This window comes from Pseudorca crassidens, chromosome 2 (genome assembly GCF_039906515.1).
Source record: "Pseudorca crassidens isolate mPseCra1 chromosome 2, mPseCra1.hap1, whole genome shotgun sequence".
Taxonomy (NCBI): Eukaryota; Metazoa; Chordata; class Mammalia; order Artiodactyla; family Delphinidae; genus Pseudorca; species Pseudorca crassidens.
The window spans coordinates 4,268,783-4,295,498 of NC_090297.1; the positions used below are offsets into that span (position 1 = coordinate 4,268,783).

General features: G+C 58.1%; 2 protein-coding genes across 11 annotated transcripts in view; one reads left to right on the forward strand and one right to left on the reverse strand.

Moving 5' to 3' along the window:
* Window positions 1-7,025, forward strand: part of KCNAB2 (potassium voltage-gated channel subfamily A regulatory beta subunit 2) — a 97,136-nt gene extending 90,111 nt beyond the window's left edge. For all 7 annotated transcript variants that reach the window (XM_067718279.1, XM_067718301.1, XM_067718294.1 and 4 more), the window contains 5 exons: window positions 94-214; window positions 487-581; window positions 1,526-1,646; window positions 1,989-2,077; window positions 4,113-7,025. In XM_067718279.1, the coding sequence (XP_067574380.1) occupies window positions 94-214; window positions 487-581; window positions 1,526-1,646; window positions 1,989-2,077; window positions 4,113-4,202 (516 nt within the window). In that variant the 3' untranslated portion in view covers window positions 4,203-7,025. The remainder of the gene's footprint in view (window positions 1-93; window positions 215-486; window positions 582-1,525; window positions 1,647-1,988; window positions 2,078-4,112) is intronic.
* A 481-nt stretch (window positions 7,026-7,506) lies between these two features.
* Window positions 7,507-26,716, reverse strand: part of CHD5 (chromodomain helicase DNA binding protein 5) — a 65,871-nt gene continuing 46,661 nt past the window's right edge. For 2 of the 4 annotated variants that reach the window (XM_067718106.1, XM_067718129.1), the window contains 15 exons: window positions 26,442-26,530; window positions 26,018-26,151; window positions 25,427-25,571; window positions 24,903-25,062; window positions 22,790-22,869; window positions 22,413-22,545; window positions 16,980-17,069; window positions 16,267-16,404; window positions 15,901-16,009; window positions 14,146-14,278; window positions 13,554-13,749; window positions 12,240-12,403; window positions 12,011-12,125; window positions 11,852-11,905; window positions 7,507-11,067 (listed from right to left, as the gene is read on the reverse strand). In XM_067718106.1, the coding sequence (XP_067574207.1) occupies window positions 11,898-11,905; window positions 12,011-12,125; window positions 12,240-12,403; window positions 13,554-13,749; window positions 14,146-14,278; window positions 15,901-16,009; window positions 16,267-16,404; window positions 16,980-17,069; window positions 22,413-22,545; window positions 22,790-22,869; window positions 24,903-25,062; window positions 25,427-25,571; window positions 26,018-26,151; window positions 26,442-26,530 (1,694 nt within the window). In that variant the 3' untranslated portion in view covers window positions 7,507-11,067; window positions 11,852-11,897. The remainder of the gene's footprint in view (window positions 11,068-11,851; window positions 11,906-12,010; window positions 12,126-12,239; window positions 12,404-13,553; window positions 13,750-14,145; window positions 14,279-15,900; window positions 16,010-16,266; window positions 16,405-16,979; window positions 17,070-22,412; window positions 22,546-22,789; window positions 22,870-24,902; window positions 25,063-25,426; window positions 25,572-26,017; window positions 26,152-26,441; window positions 26,531-26,716) is intronic. The other 2 variants (XR_010938890.1, XM_067718119.1) reach the window with 2 other exon arrangements.

Here is a 26,716-nt window from a genome sequence, read left to right on the forward strand (position 1 = left end):
ATGATGGCTTTGTGTCTTCTCCCTGCTGCCCCGGAGGCCCCTCAGAACCGCTGACCGGCAGGGACCCTCCATGCCCCTCTTTGCTTTTCCCAGGAGGCCTACTCCGTTGCCCGGCAGTTCAACTTGATCCCGCCCATCTGCGAGCAGGCCGAGTACCACATGTTCCAACGCGAAAAGGTGGAAGTGCAGCTTCCCGAGCTCTTCCACAAGATAGGTGGGCTCCCCTGCCCGGCCCCGCCCTCGCGCCTGCCCTCCAGGCCCCGCCCCCGCCCCGCCCCGCCCCACCCTCTCCCTCGCTCCGCCTCCTCCCCAACCCTGCCCCAACCCCATCCCAGATCCCCTCGCCCCGCCCCTCGACCCTGCCCTGCCCCGCCCCTCGACCCTGCCCTGCCCCTCGACCCTGCCCTGCCCCGCCCCTTTCCCCTCGCCCCTCCCCTCCCCTCCTCGGGACCCTGGGTTTGACCTCGTCCGGCTTTCCTCTCCCAGGAGTGGGCGCCATGACCTGGTCCCCTCTGGCCTGTGGTATCGTGTCCGGAAAGTACGACAGTGGCATCCCGCCCTACTCGAGAGCCTCCTTGAAGGTGAAGAAGCGGCCGGGCTGGGGAAGGGGACAGGCAGGACGGGCATTTTGGAGGGGTGGGGCCTTTGGGCAGACACGTTGGTGCTGGGCGGGGCTTCCCTGGGCCACTGTCTGCGGGAAGGTTCGGAGCATGGGAACTTGGAGCCACAGCTGGCCTGACCCCATGTCTAGAAAGGCTGCCCACCTGTGGGACATCCCCCAGGTGAAGAAGCCCCTCGCTCCCCCGCCCTCCTGCCCTCCCCCCAGGTTCAGCAACCTGCTCTGGATCCGCATGTGCTCCCTGGGATGCCTCCTCCCCCTGTAGACACCCCGCACACTGTCTCTGGCCCATCCCTGAGACCTCTGGGCTGAGAGCTGCGGAGTTTCTTCAGTGTCACTCAGAGATGCCCCCCCGGGACAAGTCCCCCCCGGCCCACATACAGGCGCGCGCACACACGCACACACGCGCACACACACACACACCTCGGAGTGAGGACTCAGGAGGGTCTACAGTCTGCAGGGGTTGGGGGTCAAGGAGCAGGGAGAGAAAGGCCTGCCCAGGCCGGGGCAGAGCCAGTACTGGAGACCAGAGCCCCAGATTCAAGAGCAGGATGGCCTGCCCCCCCACTCCTGCCCAGCCCCCAGCAAGCCTCCCTGGGGGCTCCCTGACCTTGCTGTGGGCACACCTCCTGGGCCGCCCAGCCTCCCAGGAGAAGGGAAGGTCGGCTTGTCCACCTCCTTGTCCAGGCTCAGGGGCCTGGCCTCAGCTCCCCGACAGCCCACAGGCTTCAGATGCAACGGTTCCCATCCTTCCAACTGCCCAGGTCTGGACCACAGCGGGACGTGGTTAGGCCGGGGCCGGGGGGTGCCGCCGTGCCCCCAATCATCATTTTGTGCCATGCACACAGAGGTCCAGGTGACCCGCCCTCACCTGTGGGCTGTGCTGTGCCTCCACCCCACAACCAGGGCTACCAGTGGCTGAAGGACAAGATCCTGAGTGAGGAGGGCCGGCGCCAGCAGGCCAAGCTGAAGGAGCTGCAGGCCATCGCCGAGCGCCTGGGCTGCACCCTCCCCCAGCTGGCCATAGGTAAGAGGCTGGGGAGCAGGGTGGAGACCGGTGTCCCAGGGAGATGTCGGGAGTCCCTGAGTGCTCGGGCCACACCCCCTCCACCAGCCAGCTGTGGGTAACGGGCTCCCACATTCATGGGGAGAGGATGGGGGTGGGTCCCTGAGCACTTGGGCCATCTCTCCACTGGCGGCAGTTGGTGCCAGGGTCCCCCCAGCACTGCTGAGCCCCTGGTTTGCCATGCCGCTCCTGGGCACCCTCAGCCCCATGCCCAGGAGGCTGGCCTAGGCAGGGTCGGGGCAGAGCCAGAGAGGGCCCTGCCGTGGGTGGGCCTCCCTCACCTCTGGTCTTGCTGCCCCCCAGCCTGGTGCCTGAGGAACGAGGGGGTCAGCTCCGTGCTCCTGGGTGCTTCCAGCGCAGACCAGCTGATGGAGAATATTGGAGCAATACAGGTGAGTGGGGGCCGCCAGCCTTGCAGGCCCTGGGCAGAGCTCAGGGTCTCAGCCAGTCACTTGTCCAGCACGTACTTATTGAGCACCTACTACATACCGGACACTGTTCAAGGCACCTGGGCTACAGCAGTGAACCACCAAAAAGCCTTGCTCTCGAAGAGTTGGGTTTCTAGCTGGAACAGACGGAAAACACTAAATGCGAGAAATAAGATAGAATATGTGTCGGAGGGTGATAAGGACTCTGGAAAAAGAAACCTGGAGCAAGGTCGGGGGTGTCCAGCAGGGGCGGGGCGGGGGGGAGCCGTGGACCCAGGTTGAAGGGGGCCGTAGGGTAGCCTTGTTGACAAAGTGACTTGTGAGCAAAGGCTTGAAGGATGAGGAGTGGGCAGTGCAGATACTCGGGGGAAGAACGCTCCAGGCTGATGTGAAGGCGCAGGGTGGGCACGAGCCCAGGACAGCAGTGAGGCCAGAAGGCCGGGAGCAGAGGGGCAGGGGCAGGAGATGAGCTCGGCGTGGGGGCAGACCCATGGGCCACCGCATGCCCTCTGAGGACTTCCGCAATGGTCCAGTGAGATGGGAGCAGAGGAGGGGCAGGGTCCAACTTAGATTTTAAAAGGCTCCCTCTCGCTCTTTGGCTGCTGAGTGGAGGAAAAAGTTTGGGGAGCAGAAGGGAAGCACGGAGATTGCTGGGAAGTGATGACCGTGTTGGGGCAAGGGATGGCCGTGGTGCAGACGGACAGCTGGTTGGATCATCTGGATGTTCTGGAAGATGGACCAACAGGACTGGCTGACAGACTGGATGTGAGGGTGCGGGATAGCAGGTCAGACAGCCCCTGGGGTTTGTCACCTGGAAGGGGGATGTTGCTGTTGGCTGAGGTCAAGACGGCTGGAAAAAGCAGTTTGGGGGTGTGGATTATCAGGTGTTCTGGTCCTGGAACCTGCATTTTATGCCGTCGCTGTCCTTCCATTTGAGGGGCAGAGCTTAGACCAGGGCAGGTTCCCTCTGCCCCAAACCTTCTGGAATACAGAAGCAGCATGGCCCCCATCTGCTTCAGGAGCTGCATGCAATGAGAGCAGGACAGTCTGGGGCCAGCGGGCGGCTGGAAGAATGTCCCCCTGTTACAGAACTCAGGTTCAGCTGCTCGTCGCTCAAGAATCCGAATACTGAGACTTCCCTGGAGGTCCAGCGGTTAGGACTCTGCCCTTCCACTGCAGGGGGCACGGGCTCTATCCCTGGTTGGGGAACTAAGATCCCACAAGCTGCACGGCACGGCCAAAAAAAAGAAAAATCCAATGCTGAGAGACAAGTGTTGGGTAAAAGGAAAGGTAGCTTTATTGAGGAAGCTGGTGATCCTGGGAGAAGGTGGACTCACGTCCCAAAGATCCAATTTCTCCGTGTTGATCAGGGGGCAAGAGCTTTTAAAGGGGAGTTTCAGGGGTGCTTTATGGGCGGAGGGAGGAGGCTGTGTACAGAGCAGCACAGTTAGCTCTGACGGTCATCTTGAAATTGGTCATGTGGTCATCTGAGCAGGGCCACCTGATTGTTTTAAGTACAGTTAATCTTCAACTCCAGGGTCAGTTTGTTCCCATTTCCCTGAGGCCAGTTCTTGGAATTGTGCAGGATGTAGCTTGTTTCATGGCTACAGTCTGGTCATCATGCGGTTACTTTTTACACCTGGTGGGGTTTCAGTAGCTGCAAAACAGCTCAAAGGACATGGCTCAGAATATGACCTGTAGCCCTTGCGCAGGGACTAAAAGCCCTTGACTTTGTTTAATGGCTAAACCATTCTTATTTTGTCCCGTTTGACTGCTTTTCTTTGCTTTTTCATTTTCTCGTTTCTCCGATTAAATTTATTCTTGGGCTAAAGTTCTTCTACAGATAAGAGGCAGGCGTACGTAGGATGTTGTGGGGTGGAGGGGTGGAGCTGTGCTCCAGGAAGGCCCCATAGGGCCCTGCTCCGTTACACCCCACCGCACCTGCAGGCCAGGCCAGTCTTGGTGGTAGATTCTGAATAGCTCCCATCTTTGCACACAGGTCCTTCCAAAACTGTCGTCTTCCATTATCCACGAGATCGATAGCATTTTGGGCAATAAACCCTACAGCAAAAAGGACTACAGATCCTAAGAAGCCCCCGGCCGTTTGCCTGGACGGTTTCCGTTTCCCTCCTAGCCTCTCTGTTAGCTCGCTTAAGCTATTTGAAGCCAAGTCAAGAGTGTGGTTTGCTTCAAAAACAAAACAACGCAGCAAGATGTCGCCGGGAAGAGACCGCAGAAGTCGCTGCCACACACCACCCGCTGCTTCGCAGGACCGCTGTCGGGTTCGTGTCGGGGAGTCGGCATTGATTCGAAGGCACTCGTGCGGTCCCACCCAAGCCTGCCGTCTCTGCTCCTCCTCCAGGAAACCACCATGTTTTCGCCCAGCCACGGGCCGTCTCAGAGACTCAAGTCCAGGCCAAGCCAAGACCAGCTGGGGCCTGGGGGCGGGCAGAGCCGGCCTCTCCTCTGCCGAGAACCCCACCCGGCATTGGGGAAGGGAAGAGGAAGCCGGGTCTGCCTCTTCCTGTGGCCCCTCGGCGGGGCCCTGGTCAGGGCAGGCCTCCCTCTGGGGTCTCCCTCATTCCCCCTCTTGCCAAGGGCTCCGGGTACTTTCCTCGGGCCTGACCCCGGATTCTTCCCCCAGCCCCTTCTCCCAACCACCCGCCCCAGTGTGTCTCCGAGGGGCCTTCCGAGCTGCCCCTTGACCACCCCCACCCCCCGCCACCTTGCTGGCAGGGGCAGGGATCCAGGGAGATTCGCCCTGCAGTTTGGGACGCACAAAAAGTTGGGGGGCTCTGATTTCAAGCTCCTCGCCCCGCTGGCTTCCTCCCCGCAAACAATTGATGAGCCCCAGTGCCTGGGCTCCAGTCCAGGTCCCTCCAGGGCCCCACCTGCCCTCCCTCCCTGCCAGGCGCCCAGTCCTCCGCCCCTCTGTCCTCGCCCCAGAAGGCCCCGAGGTCACACGTGCTCAGCTGGACTGGCTGCTGACCACACACCAGGTAGCCAGCCTCTGCTGTGCCGGGGGGTGGTGGCCTTGGGGTCTGCAGAGAGCACGTGCTGGGACCCCTTCAACGAGGGAGAGTCCCTGGGGTTTTCTGTGCTGTGTGCCTGGGGCCTGGGGGCCAGCCAGCAGCAGCCCCCGCGGTCTAGGAAAAGACCCCGGGAGCCTCTCCGTGGAGCGGTGCCCCCTGCGAGGCCGCAGACCAGGTGGGTGGGGTGGGGTGCTCAGAGCTCGTTACCAGGGCAGCAGAGCCGCCCCCGGGACACCTCCACACAGCCCACGAAGACGGAGGGACGGCTGGGGTCGGTCATTCCCATCCACACCAGCCCCCCCTCCCCCCAAGCCTGGAACAGACTGGGGACAGGGAGGGAGGGCGGGACATTCACAAGTGTCAGCCACTTTGTAGCCGGGCCTGGGGCTGCAGGGATGGAGGCGGGGAGGCGGGCCGGCCGCCAGGAGGCGCAGCCCCATAGTCCTGAGCGGCACCCAGCCTTTGCTGGCCGTGGTGGGTGGGAGTTGGGGGCCAGGCTCTGCAGACGCCCCAGCCCACCGAATACGGGCCCTCGTGCCCTTGGGCAGACATAGCCCATCCTGCTTTGCCCTTCAGAGAGGCCCCTCCCTGCCATTATTCTCAGAGGGGCCGCCGTCCAGTCCTGGCTGAGCCAAGGCCTGGGAAACTGGCTTTAAAAAAGCCACAGAAGTGGGGGGAGGGGGGACCTTCTTCCACTCCTGACCTTTGTGCTGGCCCTGGAGTCTGGAACATTCTCCCTCTTTGTAGACCAGGCCCCTGGGAGTCGTCTTCACCAAGTCCCCTGCACACTTCAGCCTGTGGGTGTGGGGAGGGGACAAGCCTGTCCCAGCAGAATCCACAGCCACTGCCCACCACCACACGGTGGGATGTGGCTCTGAGGGCAGGACACTGCAGTGGGGCGGCTTTCATCCCAGGCCCATCCAGGCAGGGACCAAGTGCTCTGGGCCAGGCAGTCCCAGCAGCTGGCCGTGCTCAGGGGCCAGGTTACCGGCCGCTCATTGGCGAGATGGCTGGGACCTCTCCACACTGCTGTCACCCTGCCCACCCACTGCTGGAAGAGGGACCAGGGCGTGCAGTCGGGGCCCTGCCACCCCCCCACCCCATGAGCCACACCTAGGAAGGCCGAGCCCGCTGGCTGCATGTTTCCCAGACGGAGGGAGACGAGGGCCCCCAGGGTTGAGCTCTACCAAGGTCTAAGTGCCCAGCGCAAAGACCCAAGCAGCTTCCCGGTCCTGGGGCACCATCCACGGCCTGGTTCTGTATCCCCGCTGCAAGTGGGTGTGGAGGGATGCCACCCTGCTTCCTGAGGGAGGGTCCCCCGACTTCGGGGGTGCTGGAGTGGGGCCCAAGGGCGGTCAGAGCCTGGAAACAGAAGAGCTGGGCCGAGGCAGGCCCTGGAGGGGCAGCCTGGGCCCCGCCTGGCACGGGTTTCAGACCAGCCAGCTGCACCCTACCTGCTTGAGGGGAAGCCCGCCAAGAGCCCCAGCTGCCAGCCAGCCTCTCACCCTCCCCTTGAAGCAGAGTTTTTGCCCCCAGGGGTCCACCTGGCAGTGCCCCACACGGGAAGAAGGCCCAGTCTGGGTCAGGGCAGGACCAGTCTTCCTTGCCAATGACACACAGAGCCCCCAGCATTTTTCACCCTGAATCTACGGCAAATTCGAGGTCCCGAGGACGAGACGGGGGCTTGCTCTGTCTTCTGTTCTCTCCAGTCATGTAAATAACGTGCTCCTTTTCTCTCCCCGCCTTTAATGACTGTGGCTCCTCAGCTAACTGCATCCCCTACACAGGCAGAGATGCCATATGCCTCGCACTTCCAAGTGACGCTCAGTGGAGACGCAGCGCGTATTTATGGAATGACAGAATAAAACCCCAGCCCGTCAGGGTCTGCGCCCCTCCTTTGCGGGGTCCTCGGGGTCAGGGCTGGGCCAAGGGCAGTGGGAGGGAGAGGAGGCCGCCCCCTGCGGAGGCCAGCCGACGGGGGCTGAGCAGAGGTTGGGAGAAAGGGGCCCTGGGGGGAGGCGAAGACTGGGCACCGAGACCCCTTCGCTCCCAAGTGATTCAGGGGTGGAAGTTGGTGGGAGGCTGCTGGACCCGCCTGGGGACAGAGGTCAGGGTCCAGGGAGGCCTGTGGGCTGTCTCCGGGGGCTCAGTGTTCCTCTGAGCAGTGCTGTTTCAGGGGGCAGGTGGGAGGGGCGGGCACCACCCCTGGACACCCCTTTTTGGGGCGCCCCCTTCCCAGCCAGCCTTTCAGCCTCACGGGGCCGTGTCTCCTCAGGTGGGAGGTGGCTTTAGATGACATCCCCCTCACATCCTTCCCCAGCCACCCCCATCCTAGATCAGTGAGAAGCTAGGAACACACTCTTTGATCCAATCCTTTCCCAAAGGATTTATTAAAACACAGAAAACCAAGACATACACAGAGTACAAAGTAAAGGGAACCGGGTCGGTTACACTCTTTGTCGAGCCTCCTACACATCCTCCCGAGGACCGGACAGGTGACTACACACAGGGGCTCAGCCTCCAGCTCCGGCTGCCTGGTTGGGACCGTCCCGACTCGCCCCAGCGCCCCGGCCCCTTCACCAGCTGGGGGCTCTACCAGGCAAGGGGCCGGCCCCTCTCAGCTGGGCCAGATGCCAGCCTGGGTGCAGGCGTCTGCTCCCTCGACCTCCCACGCACCGATGCCCAGGCAGGGGGGTGGGCCCCTCCCCTCAACCCCAGGCACGGAGGAGCCATGGGAGGCTCAGGCTCCCAGCTCAGTATCAGGGGTTCAGGACACACACACACCCAACGGGCCCTTTCTGGGTTATCGCACCTAAAAAAATACTTTGTTTAAAAAAAATCTGAAAACTAAGAAAAAAATCCCAAAACACAAGCCAATGACTTTGGGCTGATGCACCACAACTGTAAACTTCCAGAAATATAAAATGGGGCGAGAGCCAGCGTCCTCGACAGATAGTGGTCGGCACAGGTCAGCTGCAGGTACGGAGGGGGCACCCTGGACCGTGGCCGGGCCAAGACCTCAGCCCCCCGCCTCCCAGCTAAGCTCCTTCCTGCCACCCCACTCTGGGCACACTCCGGAGGTCCCCGAGCCTACCCTCTACACAATCCCCTCAGGCCCTCAGCATTCCTGGGACCCAACACCTGGCAGCAAGGGCTACAGGTGTCCCTGGGGCAAGACTCAGCCAGCCCCTGACCTGGCCCAGGGAGTCCCCAGAGGACCCTGGGAAGGGACGCCCAACCAGCAGGAGGGCAGGTGGCTGCACGGGTCGTGGTACCCGCAGAACAGGACCATGGTCATCACTTGCAGAAAACAAAGGAGCTTCTGAAGGCGGCTTGCAGGGAGGGCCCCCTTGCACAGGGGGTCTCAGGATGTGCTTCCATGGTGGGCGTGTGCAAGGGGACCCCCGGACACAGTCAGTCCGGCCCAAACTCCCCTGGTCACCCAGGAGCCCAGCCAGCTACGCCTTCCGAGACTGTGGCCCCAAGATGGATCAACAGAAAGCCTACTCAGCACTGGTCTAAATGATAAGGTGGCTGGAAACGGAAGCGCGGGCACTTTCGGCTTCCGCTTGCACAGGATGACTCTCCTGCCCGCGGCAAAAACCAAACCCAGCCTGAAGATGCCGAGGACCGTGATGGCCAACTCCCCCTCCCCACCACTACGACTTTCGGCAGGAGATAACTTGATAAACCGAGAAGAAAACATTCCTAAGATCCTTTTTCCTCTCCAAAACCAGTCAGCCAGAAACCCACTCCCCAGCTGTCCGCAGCCCCCCTCCCAGGCCTCCCAGGTGCTGGTCTTGGAGAGCTGAGCCCTTCCTGGACCAGGCAGTGCCGGGGCCCAGGCCATCCGTGGGCGCCTGGCTCTGGCTGGTAGAGGAAAAGGGCAGAGGCCTGGGAAGGAGCAAAAACAGAAGGGCAGAGGGAAGCTTGCTGGGGAGCAAGGGCTGGCAGGGGAAGGACCCCCTGCCCTTGGAGTGAGGCAGTGGGGACAACACAGACCCCCGTCCTCTACCATGTGCCCCCTGACCTGACATTCAGGATGCATCCACTGTGTTCCCCACCAGGCCAGCCAGTCTGGCAGGCTGACTGCCTGCTTGAGAGGGCGGAGTCACAGGGCCCCGTGTCGGGGGCTCCTGGCGGTCACGCTGCCCATGACCTGAGCCGGAACCTCTGCGGGGGGGACGGGTCAGAGGACCACGTGTGTACACATGGCGCTGGACAAACCATAGGGGACAGGAATGACCCCACCCTTCCGGGAGGCGGGGTCAGCGGCTGTCACGTGTGTCCTGGACATCTGTGCCCCCACCCCCAATCCTCCACCCGCAGTGCCAGGGTTGGCCAGCCTGGAGATGGCAGGGGCCTTGGGGGTCCAGCCCTCTAGGGGTTCAGGGAGAGCCATTTACAGTTGAGGACATCTGGGCTCTGGGAGGGCTGGCCAATGGCCCTGTGTCCCCAAGACATCCCCAAATCCTCGCCCCAGTCCTGGCCAGGGAACAGAACCCCCCTGTTGCCTCCACGCCCAGGTCCAGCTTGTCTCTCTCAGACGGGATTCTGCACCCAGGGCTCCACGCCAGGAAGGCCCCTCCCTGCTCAAGGCTCGGAATTCCCTTCCAGGCTGGGCCACAGGGAACATGAGACACAGACAGGCCCAGGCCCTGGCCCCGTCCCTCCCTTCCTCCAAACTGGGGCCATCACAGCGCACCACCAGCTGCCTGAAGGAGGGTCAGGATTCCAGTGGGGCGTTACTGGCAGGAAACAAGGCAGGAAGCTGGGGGTGCTCCAGCTGGGAAGACTGCAGAGGCCACTGGGGCCAGTCCCCTGCCTCCAAGCTTTCCCCAAGCCTTCCGAGAACACAGCGAGGGCAGTCGTGGCCCACCCCAGATGGCAAATGCCCAGATCAAGGCCTCTCCAGGGACAAGGAGAGAGGGAGGGATAAGTCCAGGCTCCAGCGTGTGGCCTGGTTTCTCCACATCTGCGGCCAGGAGATGGCACGCGGAGTGTGTGTGTACCTGGAGGTGGGGCTGACCGGCCTCCCAGGGCACAGGGCAGGACCAGGGGCTCCTGGGCCCCCCTCAGCGCTGCTGTGACCCTCCCCGCTGGAACGCTAGCCACACCCCGCTAGAGGGAGGGCACGCCCCTTCCCATGGAGGCCTGAGACAAAGGCTCCGGCAGCCCCCAGGCCAACACCTGCAGGCTCTGCCCTCCCCTTCCCTCCGGAGAACAAGTGACCGGCCACTCAGGGCAGGGGCCACAGACCCTCCGCTGGTGACGACAGAGTCCAGGGCCTGTGAGACAGGCTGGGCCAGGGACAGACACCTGTCCCACGGAGACAGCACATACTTGGTGGTCTCCAGCCTTGCAGGAAGCAGCCTGGCCTGACCTGGGCGTCAGCCAGGTCTCTAGCCTCGGGCCGGCCAGTTCCCCAGTCCTGACCCACCTGGCACCGGGGGGCCTCACGGGCAAGGGGCTGGAGCATGGTGCAGACGGGATTGGGGGATGGGGGCAGACTGAGGGCACCCAGAGCGGGCAGCTCGCCCTCCTCAGCCGGGCCGAGTCCGTGGGCGGCCTCTGGGCTCCCAGGAGCTTCCCTTCAGGTCTGGAACCCGTCGGCAGAGAGAGACATATGTGCTGCAAGTCAGACTCCTCCACACGTCACTCAACTTTTATCAAGACAAACTTGTTCAAGTCTTCAACAGGAAAGTGCAAAAGATGTACAAAGAAATGAAATCTCCTCTAGGAAGCCATCCTGGCAGAGGTGGCCGAGGGGTGCGTCCCGGGTGGCGCTTCTGGGCTCAGGCGGCCTTGTCCCCACGAGGTGGCATTTCTCCGTTTCCCTTTCTGTCCTCGGGTGGCGTGGCTCTAGAAAGGTGGCAGCTTTTCTCTCCTGCGGGGGTCGGGCAGGGGGCCCGGCAGGCGCGGCTGCAAGAGGCAGATCACGGGTCACACAGCTGGGTGCTCGGGTCCCCACGGGGGTGGCACCCAACACCCTAGACCACCCACTACGACCTGTCATGGCCAACTGACAGCAGGGGGTCCCCCAGCCCAGACCTCCCAGCCTCGGGCCACGACCACACTGGGGAGTGGAGGCGGCGGGGCCCCCAAGGAGCAGCCTGTCCGGAACAGCCCCACCCCCGAGCCTCCGCACCGAAGCAGAGGTTCTGATGGGACACACAGCTTAGCGGGTGCTGTCAGCGGGGCAGAGGAGGCCACAGCGGACTGGTGGTTTCTCAGGACTAAAACCCTCTCCCAGCCGGTAACACTGAGCTGCACCCACGCTGAGCCACCCTCCTGGTCCTGGGCAGGGGTTGGGGGGAGGTGACGTCCCAAGGCGTCCACCACCCGGCAGGAAAGCGCAGGCAGAACAGTGGAGTCAGGGTTCCAGGCTGGGGGCACCGGCCCCTGACTCACCGCCGGGGTCACGCACGCACACCAACACACCGGCGCACAGACGCACGCGTGTACACAGAGGAGCATGCCCACGTGCACCCACCCTGCCATGTGCTGCCCCCCCAGGCTCCCGGGGAAGCGTCTGGAAGCCTAGGAAGACACACCGGCCCCAAGACGGTCCCCGAGCGTGGAGGGGCGAGGCCCCCGGGCCCCAGGGCCGTGAAGAAGCACAGGGACCAGGGCCCGTACTGGCCTGGCCTGACTCGCCAAGCCAAGGAGGGACAAGGGATGGCGCAGCGCCCACGAGCGGCCTCACCTCCACTGGAAACGAGCCCGGCAGCAGAGGGAAATCTCGGGGACGGCTAGATATCTGTGGCAAAGAGAGGAAAGCTCGGCTTGCCTGGGGAGGCGGGGGGCCGGCTGGGGCCCCGCGGGCGCCCCTGCCCATGCCGCCCGGAAGCAGACGGGCACCTACCGGTCACATAGGGCCCCAGGGGCATCTGGTTGTAGTTGACAATCCCTCCCGGTCCAGGGCCCCGGAAGTTGGGCCCAAAGTTGTTGCTGTACATCTGGGAAGAGCCGAAAGCGCCCTGGAGGCAAGGACTCAGGTTTAAAGGTCCAAGTCCCGCGCCGGCCCGAGCCCCCACCCAGGGCGCCCAGGACGTGCGTGGGGGGCTGGGGCCGGGGCGCAGGCCGGCCCTGACCTGCTGAATGGTGGGGTCCCCGGCTCGGTTGGTCAGGCGGCTCAGGATGCTGCGCTCTGACATCTGGAGACGGGCAGCCACCGGGGGGATGCGGGACAGCATGGAGGGCAGGCGCGTCACATCCGCCTTCATGTCGCTCAGCAGCTCCTCCAGCTGGTTCAGGACTGGGGAGGGGGGGGGGGGGCGGGGCGCGGCGCCCCGGCGGGCACTTAGCTACCAGGCTGTGTCGCTGTTACTGCACGCGCGCAGCAGACGCCAGGGGGCGCCCTTCACCCGGCCCTCCCAGCCAGCCAAGCGGCGCCCCGCCGGCTGCTGGACAAGAGCCCGGTTTCCCAACAGCTTCTCCCAGCCCGAGGGCTGCAGAGATGACAGCCAGGAACCCCGACGCAACGCTGGGCTTCCCTCTGGGCCCTCAGCCAGCCTCCTGGCTCCCGGGGAGGCCTGCAGCGCTGGCCACCGCAGGGGACCGGATCCTCGCCCAAGACAGAGCAGCCTCAGGAAACTTCTCCCAGGCAGCGGCGGGGCCGCAGAGTCCAGGGGCCCTCACGTGAGCTTGGCTCACCCCCTCCCCCTAACCAGCCTGGGAACTTCCTCAGGATTTGGAGCACGAGGGTCAAAGATGTGAATCCCGGGAGACCCTGAGCAACTATTTCACCTCCCCCAGCACCGACATGAAAACGGGATGAGAAACCTCACCACTTAAAGATATTACAAGAATTAAAGAAAGAACGTATTTAAAGCATGTTGTCCTAAGTCGGGAGACTGGGAATGACACATACACACGACTACATAAAAAACAGATAACTAACAAGGACCTACTGTACAGCACAGGGAACTCTACTCTATACTCTATAATGACCTATATGGAAAAAGGATCTAAAAGAGAGCAGACATGTGCATATGGATAACTGATTCACTTTGCTGTACACCTGAAACTAACACAACATTGTAAACCAACTATACTCCAATAAAAAAAAATTTTTTTTAATTTTAAAAAGGTCCTCTCCTCTTCCACTAAAATAAATAGATAAATCAATAAATAAACCATATTGTCAAGGCTCGATAAACGAGCTTGTACAACTTAATAGTCTTCTACGTCACCTACCCCCCGCCCAGGGCCTGCACGGCGCTGACCTTCCGAAAAAGGCTAGAAGAGCAAGGGCCTCGCTTTCCCCACAGGTAAGAGCAGAGGCTGGATGACAGCCTGTCCCATCTGATGTCCTGTCCCCAGCCCCACGCCCCCACTTGGGGGGCAGGAGCCGCTGGGCAGGAGCCAGGTAGGCGGGCCCCCCTCCCGGGAGCGGCCTCGCTCACCCTTGTGCAGGACGGCATTGGCAGGCTTGTTCCCGGCGAGGGACTCCTTGGACAGGTGCTGGTGGCTCTCGGCAAGGCACTCCACCTCGGCCAGGCGGGCATTGAGGGCCATGGCGGGGTGGTTGGGGTCCTGGGTCATGTTGAGGTACGCGGCCCTCCGGAGTTGCTCCTCGATGACCAGCGCCTGCTCCAGCAGCTGAGGGGGGGGGGGGAGGGACTGAGCCCTGGCCTGGCCCCCTCCGCCAGCACCCACCCCCGCATGCCAAGGCTCTGACGGAAAGCAGGGAAGAAGGACACACCCCCTCACCGGCTGTCCACCCTCTGGGCCACCCCTTAGAGCCTGCCCCAAGCTGAGTTCTCTGCACCCATCACCCAGGGCAGGGACACTCGCCCAGTGGGGCCTGGCCCAGAGCAAGGACCCAGCACCTGTTTGTTGATGGACTAAATGACTCCCTTTCCTGGACAGTCTGGCCAGCATCCGGATATACAGGGTGGGGGGCTGCTGCTTGCTCATTTCTTTGCCCCAGACCTTCCTGTAACCTGCCCTCTGGCAGCACCCCGCCCCCAGCCTCTGGCCCTGCCAAGGACTGACCTTGAACCTGCGCGCCAGGAACTTGTTCTTCATCTCCAGGTAGTTGCCCTTGTGGATCTCGGACTTGAAGGGCTCGTTGAGGATCATGTATCTCGGGTCGTTCTGGATGTCCTGCCAACGGGCATAGCCGTGCCTGGGTGGGGCACCGTTAAGGGCAAACCTGGCCATGGGGTGGGGGGCGGGAGACCAGCCTGGGGTTTGGCGCCCCGGCTTTGTGCTCTCCAAAGAGTCATTAACCTTGGCTGCAAGATAAGCACGTGGACGAGGATGACTTGACAATCAGTTGCCACTGACAGGGGCCCCCAGGAGGCCAATCGTGGCACCGAGGCTTCATCAGATAAACTCCTTCATCCCCAAAACCCAGAGGATGGAAACATCTGAGTCCTGACCCCCAGCACCTGTGGCTGTGACCCTATTTGGAAACAGGGTATTTCCAGGTGTAATCAGATTAAGAAGGGGTTATCCCGGGAGAGAGTGGGCACTAATCCAGTGACTGATGTCCTTGTAAGAGGAGGAAATTTGGCCACAGGACACCCAGGTAAGGAGGCCATGTGAGTGACAACAGAGGCAGAGACTGGAATGGTGGAGCTGTAAGCCCAGGGACGCCAAGGACTGACAGCCGCCACCAGGAGCTGGGGACAGACCAGGAAGGGGCCTCCGCCAGAGCCTTCAGAGGGAACCAAGAAACACAACGCAGTTTTCTTGCCCAAAGTCCCACAGTCCGTGAGGGGCAGAGTCAGGATTCAAACCCAGGCAGGCTGGCTGCAAGCATCTTAACCTCCACGACTGGGTCCACAGGCCAGATCCGGCCCACAGCCTGTTTTTGTAAATAAAGTTTTATTGGAACACGGCCACACCTGTTGGTTAACGTGCTGTGGCTACTTCTGCTACCGTGGCAGACTGGAGGAGTCCTCTGCAAAGCCTGAAATAGCCACTCCCTGGCCCCTCCCAGGAAAGGTCTGCCGACCCCCGATCTACAGCTCTCCACCTCTCGTTATAATAACCAGCCCCACTCCAGGCCGTCATGAAGGCCGGCTTTGCTGGGCGGCTCCCCCCGGGTAGCTGTGTGGCCCTCTCCTCGTCTCTGGGAGGTCTGTACTCAATGTCGCCTTCTCTGACCTCCCCACATTACAGGCAACCCCCACCCACAAAGCTCCCTTTGCCCATCCTCCCTTTATCATGTTCCTTGAACCTCACTTTGCTAATTTATGCTGTTCGCCATCTACCCCCAGTAGGATGTGAGCTCCGGGGAGACTGAGATTTGGGGCTGTTTTGTTCATGGCTGCATCCTCCGTGCCTGGCACATGACACGTGATCAGTAAAGATGGAACTGAAGAATGAATGAATGAATGAAAGCCTTCCTAAATGGTGAAGCACCCTTCAGGTGTCATCAGTGGGAGGAGGTGAGGTCTGTATCAGGTAGGAATTAGGAGCATTGGTTGTGGAGTCAGATGGAAGGGCTGTGTGTCCCTGAGCAAGTCACTTGGCCTCTCTGAGCACCCGTTTCCTCCTCTGTGTAACGGGGATCGTAGTAGTGACCCTTTGGGAAGGCTGCTGTGAGGATGGAGTATTGAGTATAAAGGGACAAGCTACCGTTACGATCACGGTCACTGTCATCGTCACCAGGAAAGGGTCCCTGGCACCTGGTTAGGAGCACCAGCCCCTGACTCCTCACCCCACAAGCCCCACACGCCTCGCTGAGGTCCACAGATGAACAGACCACAGTCTTGCCCAGCCCGGCTTGGCCAAGGATACGTCACGATGCCCGCCAGCAGCCAGTAGTCATGGCGCCGGTGCCAGATGTCGTAGATTTTCCCCGAGGACACAGCAGCACGTTCCTCGTTCTGCCACAGTGTGTGTAGCTCTGGGAAGCCAGCCAAGGGAAGCAGAATGAGGTGCCCCCCAGCCCCCACAGAGGTGGGCCTAGGAAAGCCTCTACCATCTCCCCACCCCGAGAGGTTCAGTGTTCCAGTGTTACTAGGAAAGGTTATACTGCGGACTTTTGTCAACCATTCACACGTTAGTATAATATAGCCATCTGCCCAGACTCCTGGAACCCACCATCAGGAAGCCTGCGACACAAACAGGCACAGCTCTCTGCCCACGGCCCCACCCCAGTACCTGTGAAGCCCCCGTCTGCAATGTTGAACATGAACTTGAACTTCCCGATCTTGTCCTCCCTCTTCCCCTCCTCATCTTCCTCTTTGTCACCATTTTGCTGTGTTTCAATGGGCTCCTTCTCCTCGGCTTTGGTGTCATCTGTGGGAGGACAGACCCACCTTCATCTATCCATCCCAAAGGCAGTGCCCAGGGGCTGCTTTCCCCCAAGCACTGGGGACCCAAAGGCAAGCGGGAATCACATCTCCCCACCCGCAAGGGGCTCACTGCCCAAAGGGATTTGAAACAGACAAGCCAGCAGCCCCCTCTCTCCATCCTGAGCAGGGAGGGCTGCTCCAAGCCTGAGTGTCCCTCCACCAAGTCAGGACCACCTGGGGACGGGGGGAATGCAGGGGACTGTGAAAATGCAGCTTATGTTGAAGGAGGGCAGTGCCGCCTTGGGGCTCTGATCTGGGGACGACTGTTCCAGAACATTCCAGCACTTAGAAGGATACAGGCTGCCAGCTGAACCCCAAATGCTCTAGGCCAAACTCTATGATCAGCTCTCCTTCCTCCTGGCAGTGGCCGGGGCCACAGGAGGGGTCAGGAGAGAGGAGGTGGAGGGTCTGTCCCCTGAGGGGCTGGTGAGTCCAGGCTCCCACCCAGCAGCTCTGATCAGGGTCTGGGGCCAAGGGGACCAAGGGACACAGGACAGAGCACATGCAAGAGCCCCAAACCTGGCCTGAAATCACTGCCATCGCCTCTGCTGTGAGTCAAGCTCAGCTCCAACTTGTCCAGAATCTTCTCCTTCTCAGCAAGCACTTCTTCTGCAAGACAAAGTGTGTTCACAGGGTGGGTAGGGGTCCGGAAGGGCAGAGGAGACTCCGGGCTGGTGGCTTCCCAACACTGCTTCAGCCATGCACGGAATCCTCTCCATCATCTTACTCAGAAGTCCAGCAGGTGCCACCAGGGAGGGCTCTCTGGGAGGCAGGGTGGGGGCGGGACCTCACCCCACCCGCCCATCCCAGCAGCACCCTCCCCCCAAACTTCTCAAGGCACAGTCTCCGAACCCTCCCTACCACAATGACAACCAGAGGACTCAAAGTCCTGGCAACACGCCAGGCCTTCGTTAACACAAAACCCCTCTCACAGACACCCAGAAATGTCAGGTAATATCTATCACATGATAAAAACACACGGGTGCGCTCACAAGAAGAAGAGGAAATTGCCAGGTGCCATAAGTGAATGGAAACTCAAAGCGCGAGAAGCATATGCTGGGGGCCTGGGCAGAGGGTGACTGGACACCAGGAAGAGGCCTGGGGGGCCCCAGCTGGGTCTCAACGCCAGACAGGAAGGAAGAGGCCGCAAGCCCCAGAGATGCAGAGAACCGGAATTAAACCAGTGAACCAACACCCTCCAGCTGCTGTGCTCTCTGCAAAAGAGGGAAAGTCCCATCCGCCAGCTCACGGCCAAGCTGAGGAAGCCTGGCTCCCACATGGAATCTAGGGGGCAGAAAGCCCCCAGTGAGGGTCCAAACCCAACACCAAGGCATGCAGGCTGTGGAATCTGAACTGTGCCATAAACACTGGGCCCAGACCAGCCAACTCACTAGCGAGACTACTAGGCCCTGGGCTTCATGGAAATAGAAGGGGAGACATTTCCGGCTACCCAGGAATGACATGGGTTCTCATGGATAAACCAATCTCTGATGAAGATGCACCCAAATGAAACTCAGAAAACGATACCCACAGCCAGACAGATAAAAAAGGAAGAGAATCCATAAGAAAAGACAAATCAAAAAAAAAAAAGGAAGTAGAAAAAGCCAGATAAAACTTCTAGAAATGAAACACATAATCGCTAACATTTCAGACATCTCCTTGCAGATTTCTAAGACGTCCTCATGACTTCCTGGCCCTGGAGAACAAGCCTTGTACATAGTCGTCAGGACTGTGAATGTGAGGGATTCTACTCCCCCGAGAAGGTCATGCGATGAGGCACAGGTGATCTTCAAAGAGGGAGATTATCCAGGTGGGCCTGACCTCATCACACCAGCCCTTTAAAAGCAGAGTTTTCTCTGAATGGTCACAGAAAAGGATGTCAGAGATCTGAAGCCTGAGGGGGACTGGTGCACCGTTGCTGGCTTGAAGATGGAGTGAGCCCCGTGGCAAGCAACGTGGGCAGCTTCTAGGTGCTAAGAATGGCCCCCCAGATGAGAGCCAGCAAAGGAGGCCTCAGTCCTCCAACCCCAAGGAGCTGAAGTCGGCCAACAGCAAGAATGAGCTTGGAAGCAGATTTTCCCCCAAGCCTTCAGATGAGAACTCGGCTCAGCCAATGCCTTGACCTCAGTCTTGCAAGCCCCTTGGCAGGGAACCCCGCCACACCACCCCACACTTCTGACCCAGGCAACTGTGAGCCAATACACGGGTGTTGCTTCATGCTGCTAAATTGGTAATCATTTGTTTTGCAACCATAGAAAATACAAATGAAGAGCTGTACAAAAGAAAGTAGGAACTGAAGCTAGATCTGAGGATGACTCAAAAAGCCTTGCAGAGAAACAGGAAACAAAAAAGTAAAAGATGTGAAAGACACGTCCGCCTCCCTCTTTCACAAACCTTGTCCCTGCTTTCTTTTCTTCATTGCATTTGGAGTCTGTTATTGAACAAGACCTACTTGTGCTTATTGCTGATCACCTGGGTCCCCCAGTAGAATACAAATTCCATGTGAAGGCTCTGGCTTTGGTTCACTGTCTGTGCCCCCAGAGCCTAGGCCAGCCCCCAACACACAGCAGGCCTTCAGTATGTATTGGTTGGGTGAATGGATGAATTGATGAGTAAGAGCAATGCCAGGAGAAAATAAACATAATGGGAGGAAAGATAACGTTCAGCGAAGGAGTGACTGAGAATCTGCTGATAACCGACAGAAGACACAACACTCAGCTTTAAGAATCACAGTCAGTAAAAAAAAAAAAAAAAAAGAATCACAGTCAGTCATAAGCAGGATAAATAAAAATTCCATTGTTGTGAAATTGCACATGACCAAAGACGGAGTATCTTACAAATGGTCTTTCTGTGTTAGGAAAGATAGAGAAGGCAGGTTTCCTACAAAGGAGCAGCAATTACCCTGAGAGCAGCCTTCTCAGCACAATAGAAGCCAGAATACAAAAGAAATAACATCTTCAAGTGCTGAGGGAAAACCCCTATCCCACCTCGAATTCTGCTATTATTCAAGAAAAATACAATAAGGTGTAAAGGAAAAATGACACATAATGAGAGAATTTGCCATCCACAGAAATTTGCTGAAAGCACCACTGAAAGGTGTATTTTGGGAAGGAGGACACTGAACAAAGCAACAACGAACAAACAAGCAAACACAAAACTTTTAGAAAGAAGCAACAGCACATGGAAGATGAAAAGGGAGTGCGTCAGAGCTAAAGTTGCCTACAGTCCTTATAGCATTCAGGAGGTGACATGTTAAAAATTTAAGAGTACAAGATAGAATTGACTGTAAACCTTCCAAATAAGTTGACGGGAAAAGGGGAAAATAGAAAATGTGATCAATCCAAGAGATGTCAGGAGAAAAAAAGAAGAAAAGGCAAGGGTGATATAAAGCACAAAATAATAGTAGAAATTCATCCAAATACCTAGCTATTACAATAAATGTAACGAGATTAAATTTGCCAGCTAAAAGGTAGAGATTCTATGATTAGATTTAAAACAACAAATCCCACCATATACTGTTTACAAAAGATATACCTAAAACTTAATTATACAGATAGATTAAAAATTAAGAAATGGAACAAAATACTTGCAAATCACCATATCTGATGTGGAACATGTGTTATAAAGAACTCATAACTCAATAATAAAAGACAAATAACCCAATTAAAAAATGGACAAAAGGGGGCTTCCCTGGTGGCGCAGTGGTTGGGAGTCCACCTGCAAATGCAGGGGACGCGGGTTCGTGCCCCGGTCCGGGAGGATCCCACATGCCGCAGAGCGGCTAGGCCCATGAGCCATGGCCACTGAACCTGCGCGTCCAGAGCATGTGCTCCACAACAGGGAGAGGCCCGCGTACCGCAAAAAAAAAAAAAAAAAGGACAAAAGGATCTGAAAACACATTTCTCCAGCAAAAATGTACAAATGGCCAATAACACTTGAAAAGATACTCAACATCTTTACACAGAAGGGAAATACAAATCAAAACCACTTGAGCTATGACTCTTCACCCACTGGGATGGCTATAATCAAAAAGTGAGATAATAACAAGTGTTGGCCAGGATGTGGAGAAATTGGAAAACTGTACACTGCTGGTGGGAATGTAAAGTGGTGCAGCCACTGTAGCAAACAATCTGGCAGTTCCTCAAAATATTAGAGTTACCATACAATCCAACAATTCCACTCCTTTGTATATACCCAAGAGAACTGAAATCTATGTCCACACAAATACCTATATACAAATGTTCAGAGCAGCATTATTCATAATAGCCAAAAGGCAAAATAACCCAACTGATGTTGGGTTAGTCCATCAGCTAATGAATGGGAAAATAAAATATGGTCTATCCACAGTGTAGAATGTTATTCAGCAAAAAGGAACAAAGTTCCAATACATGGTACAAAACTGATGAACCTTGAAAACACTGTGCTTAGTGAAAGAAGTCACACATAAAAAGGCATATATTTTATGATTCCATTTATATGAAATGTCCAGAGCAGGCAAATCCAAAGAGACAGAAAGTAAATTAGTGATTGCCACAGGCCGTGGGGAGGAGAAAATGGGCTAACGGGCATAGGGTTTCTTTCTGGAATGATGAAAATGTTCTACAATTAATTGTGCTGATGACTCTACAACACTGTGAATATATAAAAACTACTGAATGATATACTTTAAGTGGGTGAACTGTGTGGAATGTGAATTATATCACAATAAAGTTTTTATTTATACTTATAAGTAAAAGGATAGGAAAAAATACACCAAGTATGGGAATTCCCTGGTGGTTCAGGGGTTAGGACTCTGCGCTTCCACTGCAGGGGGCCCAGGTTCAATCCCTGGTCAGGGAACTAAGATCCCACATGCTGCACAGCATGGCAAAAAAGAAAGAAAAAAATAATAATACACCAAGTGTATACTAAACAAAAATAAGCTCAATCCAAATCAGCCTAAATGAACCTTAAAGCAAAAAGGATCAGGAGGGATAAGAAGGTTATTACATAATAAACAGAAACACTTCACCAGAAAATTATAAAAAATCTGAACCAATATGCACCTAACAACCCAATCCCAAACTATACGAAACAAAATCTGGCCTTACGAGAACAAAGAATAACCCACACTCACAGTGAGAGATTTTAACACAAGTCTCTCAGACGTGACTGATCAAAGCAAACCAAAAATAAGTAAGGATATAAAAAAATCTGAACAACATAATGATCTAATGCATATATTTAGAACCTTACACCCAGCAATGAAAGCACAAACATTCTTTTCAAGCACACATAAGCATTTACAAGATCTGACCACATTAAACCAGAAAGCAGGTTTCAACAGTATCATATAAAAACAATATTATACAGACTCGTGTGTTCAGACCACGAGGCCACTGATTCAGAAATAACTAATAAAAAGATGTAGCCCGGGTTTCCCTGGTGGCGCAGTGGTTAAGAATCCGCCTGCCAATGCAGGGGACATGGGTTCGAGCCCTGGTCCGGGAAGATCCCACATGCCATGGAGCAACTAAGCCCGTGCGCCACAACTACTGAGCCTGCGCTCTAGAGCCTGCGAGCCACAACTACTGAGCCCGCGCACCCTAGAGGCCATGCTCCACAACAAGAGAAGCCACCGCAATGAGAAGCCCACGCACTGCAACGAAGAGCAGCCCCCACTCGTCGCAACTAGAGAAAGCCCGCGCGCAGCAACAAAGACTCAACGCAGCCAAAATTAAATAAAAAAAAAAAAAAGATGTAGCCGAATAACCCCCAAACTGTACAACAGGAAAAGTTAAAGCCCACGTGTCGAGAACTGAGCCCCTGGCTCTCCCCTCACCCTGGGACCCATGGTGCTAGGACAGAGCGATGCACAGTCCGCCACCCAGCCAGGGAGAGACGGGGTAGAGCGCGGCCTGGCTGCCCTTCTCTGGCCCAGGCCTGACACTGCACCGGGGTGGAAGCCCGCACCTTTCAGCAGCTGCTCTGGGGAGGGCTGGGCCTTCTCCATCTCCTCCGGTCGATCCTCTCGGGCCCTCTCCTTGCCATCCGAGCTCTCGTGCTTGTCCTCACCCTCCGCTCTGTCCAGGGCAGTTGGCAGGGCCTAGGGAGGACAGACTCGGGAGCTGCGGGGCCTGGAGCCTCAACAGGAGTGGAGGCAGGGAAGGCGTGCTGGGCTCGGAATGCACTCTCCCGGCTCCCACTGCGTGCTCCCAACCCGCTCCCCAGACACAGAGGCTCGAACTTGGAACCAGGAGGCCCGAGTGACAGCTGCCTGGGCAAGGCCTGAAAAGGTCCCCAGAGCCACCCCCATCCCACAGGGGCCCAGACACCTGCATCTTCCGTACCTGGATTTCTGGGGGCTTCTTTGGCTTCTGCGCCCCCAGCTCCTTCTCTTCCAAGTAGCCCAGCTGGGCTTCCATTTTGTCTGAAAGATCAAGGGAGACGGGGTGAGACAGGTGAGCTGGGGCAGGGAGGGGGAGAAGGGCAGAAAATGGGGCATCAGAGAGGATCCTGGGCCCGGCACCTGCAGAAGGACAGGTGAACCAGGTCAGCGAGAGCACCCAGGCCAGGCCTGCAACGTGAGGAGCCTTGGAGGACCCTGGGCCCAGTGAGGCCAAAGCCAGGGGCCGACAGGACGGAGCTACATGCGGGGGGGGGGGGGGGGGGGTGGGTGCCTCCCATCTGGAAGCCGGGAAGCGAGGTAGGTGGCGGCCCAGCCTAGGAGCCAGGACGGCTGGGTGTGGTCCCGGCCTTCAGGCTGCTTGACTGGCCACGTGCCTCCCCCACGCTGAGTCAGTTCTTGATCCTGCAAAGGGCCAGTGACCCACGTGCTCTGAGTAGCCCTGGGAGGTGGTCACTACCTCGCAGGGTAAGGGACTTGCCCACAGGCACACTGGGCCAGGAAGTAAACTAGGCATGTCTAGTAAACTAGAGGGCACTTGTGCCCAGAAGCAGGATGTCCTCAGAGGCACTGAGCCTCTCGGGGCCTCACCTGTCACCTGGGATAGGCAGGACGCCCCCGGCCTGAGGGGTCTGACTGAGGGAAGAAGATGCTTTGCCCAGATAAACACACGAATCACCAAAAAGGCAAATGACCCATTAAAGAAGGACAAAGGATCTGAAATGACATTTCTCCAAAGAAGATGCACAAATGGCCCAGAAGCACATGAAAAGATTCTCAACATCTTCAGCCATCAAAGATGCAAATCAAAAGAGAAATGCAAATCAAAACCACAACGAGGGGCTTCCCTGGTGGCTTCCCTGGTGGCGCAGTGGTTAAGAATCCTCTTGCCAATGCAGGGGACACGGGTTTGAGCCCTGGTCCGGGAAGATCCCACATGCCGCAGAGCCACTAAGCCCGTGCACCACAACTACTGAGCCCACGTGCCACAACTACTGAAGCCCGTGCATCTAGAGCCCGTGCTCTGCAACAAGAGAAGCCACCGCAATGGGAAGCCCGCGCACCGCAACAAACAGCAGCCCCCTCTCTTCACAACCAGAGAAAGCCCGCGCGCAGCAACGAAGACCCAAAGCAGCCAAAAATAAATAAATAAATAAATAATTTATATTAAAAAAAAAATCCCACAACGAAACGCCCCTTCACACCCACTAGGATGGCTGTAAGCAAAAAATCAGATAAGTGCTGGTGAGGATGTAGAGAAACTGGAACCTCACACGTGGCTGGTGGGAATGAAAAATGGTGTGATTGCTGTGAAAAAGCTTGGCAGTTCCTCAAAATGCTATACCACGTGACCCGGTGATTCCATTGCTAGCTATACACCCAAGAGGAATGAAGACACTTGTTTTCAGTTGAACACAAAAGTTCAAAGCAATGTTACTCACAATATTATCCACAATAGCCAAAAGGTAGAAACAACCCAAAATCCATCCGCTGATGAGTGGATACACAAAATGTGGTGGATTCCAAACAATGGAACAGTATTCGGCCACAGAAAGGAATGAAGTGCTGATACCCGACAACATGGATGAACTTGGAAAATATTACGCTAGTGAAAGAAGCCGGGCACAAAAGGCCACACAGTGTATAATCTCATTTACGTGAAATGTCCAGAACAAGCAAACCCGTAGAGACGGAAAGTAGATTAGTGGTTGCCGAGGAAGATACGAGGAGAAGGAATGTGGAGTCACTGCTGATGAGTATGTGTTTCTCTTTGGGATGATGAAAACATTCTGGAATTAGAGGCAATGGTTGCACAATCCTATGAATGTACCAGAAACTACCGGATAATACAGTTTTAAATAAAGATGGAACACGGTGGTGTGTGAACTACATCTCAAAGCTGTCATTAAAAGGAAAATCTCTCAGGGGAGTGACACTTCTGCAACCAGAAGCTTTGGGCGGGGAGGGAGGCCAGCCCTTGTGGGATGTGGGGAGGACGTGCGGTCTCGCCACCTCCCGTGACCCAGGCGCCCTCCCCTGCTCGACAGAGCCCAGACCTGGCAGGCCCAGCGGGGCAGGCAGAAGGTGGGCAGGGCTGGCGGGCACTGGTGTGTTGGGATCCGAGGAGATGACCTCGCCTGGCTTCTTGCCCTCGGGCCCCTCAGGGAGCAAATCCGGGGTGCTGTACTTCCCATTGACGTGCTCAAACTCCTGAACCTGGGGCAGGGGGGAGGGAAGCAAGGGAGGTGGTCGCAGCTCAGAACCGAGGGCCTCAGGGTGGCCCATGGGACTGGGGGCGTGCCAGGCTTGGGGTGAGGCAGAGGTGCCGCCTCCACCCGAGGCTGGCCAAGCCACATGCCCTTCTGACTGCAAAACCCCCTGCCAGCCCCTACCCCCAGCCCGTCCCCACCTGCCAACCCGGCCTCCAGTCCCCACCCAGAGAGGCATCGTGGGTCCATGCCTCTAGCCTGACTCAGACCCTGGACAGCCAGGCACTTGCCCTCTGCCCGCTGACCCCCCAGGGGCACACCTGGGCCGTGGTCGGCCACCAGGAAAAGCCCAGCAAAGGCTACTCACCCACCTTCTTCCTAACTAGTGACATGACCCCGATGCGCGTGAGCACGTGCTGCCTGGAGAGGCCCTCGCGGGGCACACCGTCTGCGAAGGTCTCCGCGCCGTCAGCCCCCGGCTCACACAGGTGCCGCATGAAGAGGGACACATAGGCTCTGGGGTGGGGGGGACTGGGGCTCAGGGAGTGGGGGGCCGGCAGGACCCTCTGAGAGGGCTGGCAGGACCCCCGGGGGACCTCCTGGCTGGAATCATCACCCGTCGCCTGCCTCCCAACCAGGCCTGGCTGGGTCAGGCCCCAGGGAAGGACAGAAGAGGGCCCCCGGGCAGGGGACCCTCCTGGGACAGCCCTCGCCCCGGACAACCCAGATCCTTCGCGCTGCCGTTAACACCAGCTGCTCTGGCAGAGAGAACTGGTCAGTGTTCTCTGCAAATAAGCCCTGCCCAGGCCTGGACCCCAGGCACGCCAACATCAGATAGCAGTGAGCTCTCCAGATACCCTTAACCTGGCGGAAACGCCACCCATCGTGCTGGCTCACCTAGCCGGAGCCTGCCACTCCAGGGCGGGCAGCCGCACCCTGGGCCACCACCTCAGCCCCTTTACCTAAACTCCTTCTCACTCTTCCCGCGAAGGTCCCGCACCAGCCAGTGGGAGTTGAAGGCGTCCTGGGGGGGCATGCCCCAGCGCATGATGGCGTTCAAAAAGGCCTTCCGCTGTCGGGCGTTGAAGCCCAGCACCTGGGCCGGTGGAGATCAGGGTGAGGGAGCGGGGAATTCAGAGACGAGGGAGAAAAGCACAGGGAAGGGAGAAGCACGGAGGAGCAGGGGCCTCCGGCGGGGTCAGGACCCAGAGGGGCACGGCCCAGGCCCACCTCTACTTGGCACTGACCCAGTGGGACCCCCCAGCCCTCCCGCCCCTCCTCCGCGCCCCGGGAGTGGCAGCAGCGGGGAGCTCTTTGCTCTGAAAGGGGATGAGAGGAATCCAGGGAAGGGGAGCTGGGCGAGTGAGGGGTGCACGCAGGCCCCACCTCAATGTTGCCGCCAACCCGGGCGAGAAGCGGGGGCAGGGGCTTGTCCCTGTCGCTCTTCAGCTGCCTCCTGGATTGTCGCCGTCCACCTGGGGGAGCAGCCCGCCATGACCCCTCAGCCGGGCCCGGGGTCCTGACCCAGCCCACCCAGCAGCTCGCCCCAGGACAGCAGGCCCCTGAGGACCCACTCCGGAGGACGGACGCTTGTCCTGATGCCCCTGGGGCGCCCCACGCTGACCACCAGCTCCCCGACATGCCGCCCGGGCCCCAGCCCA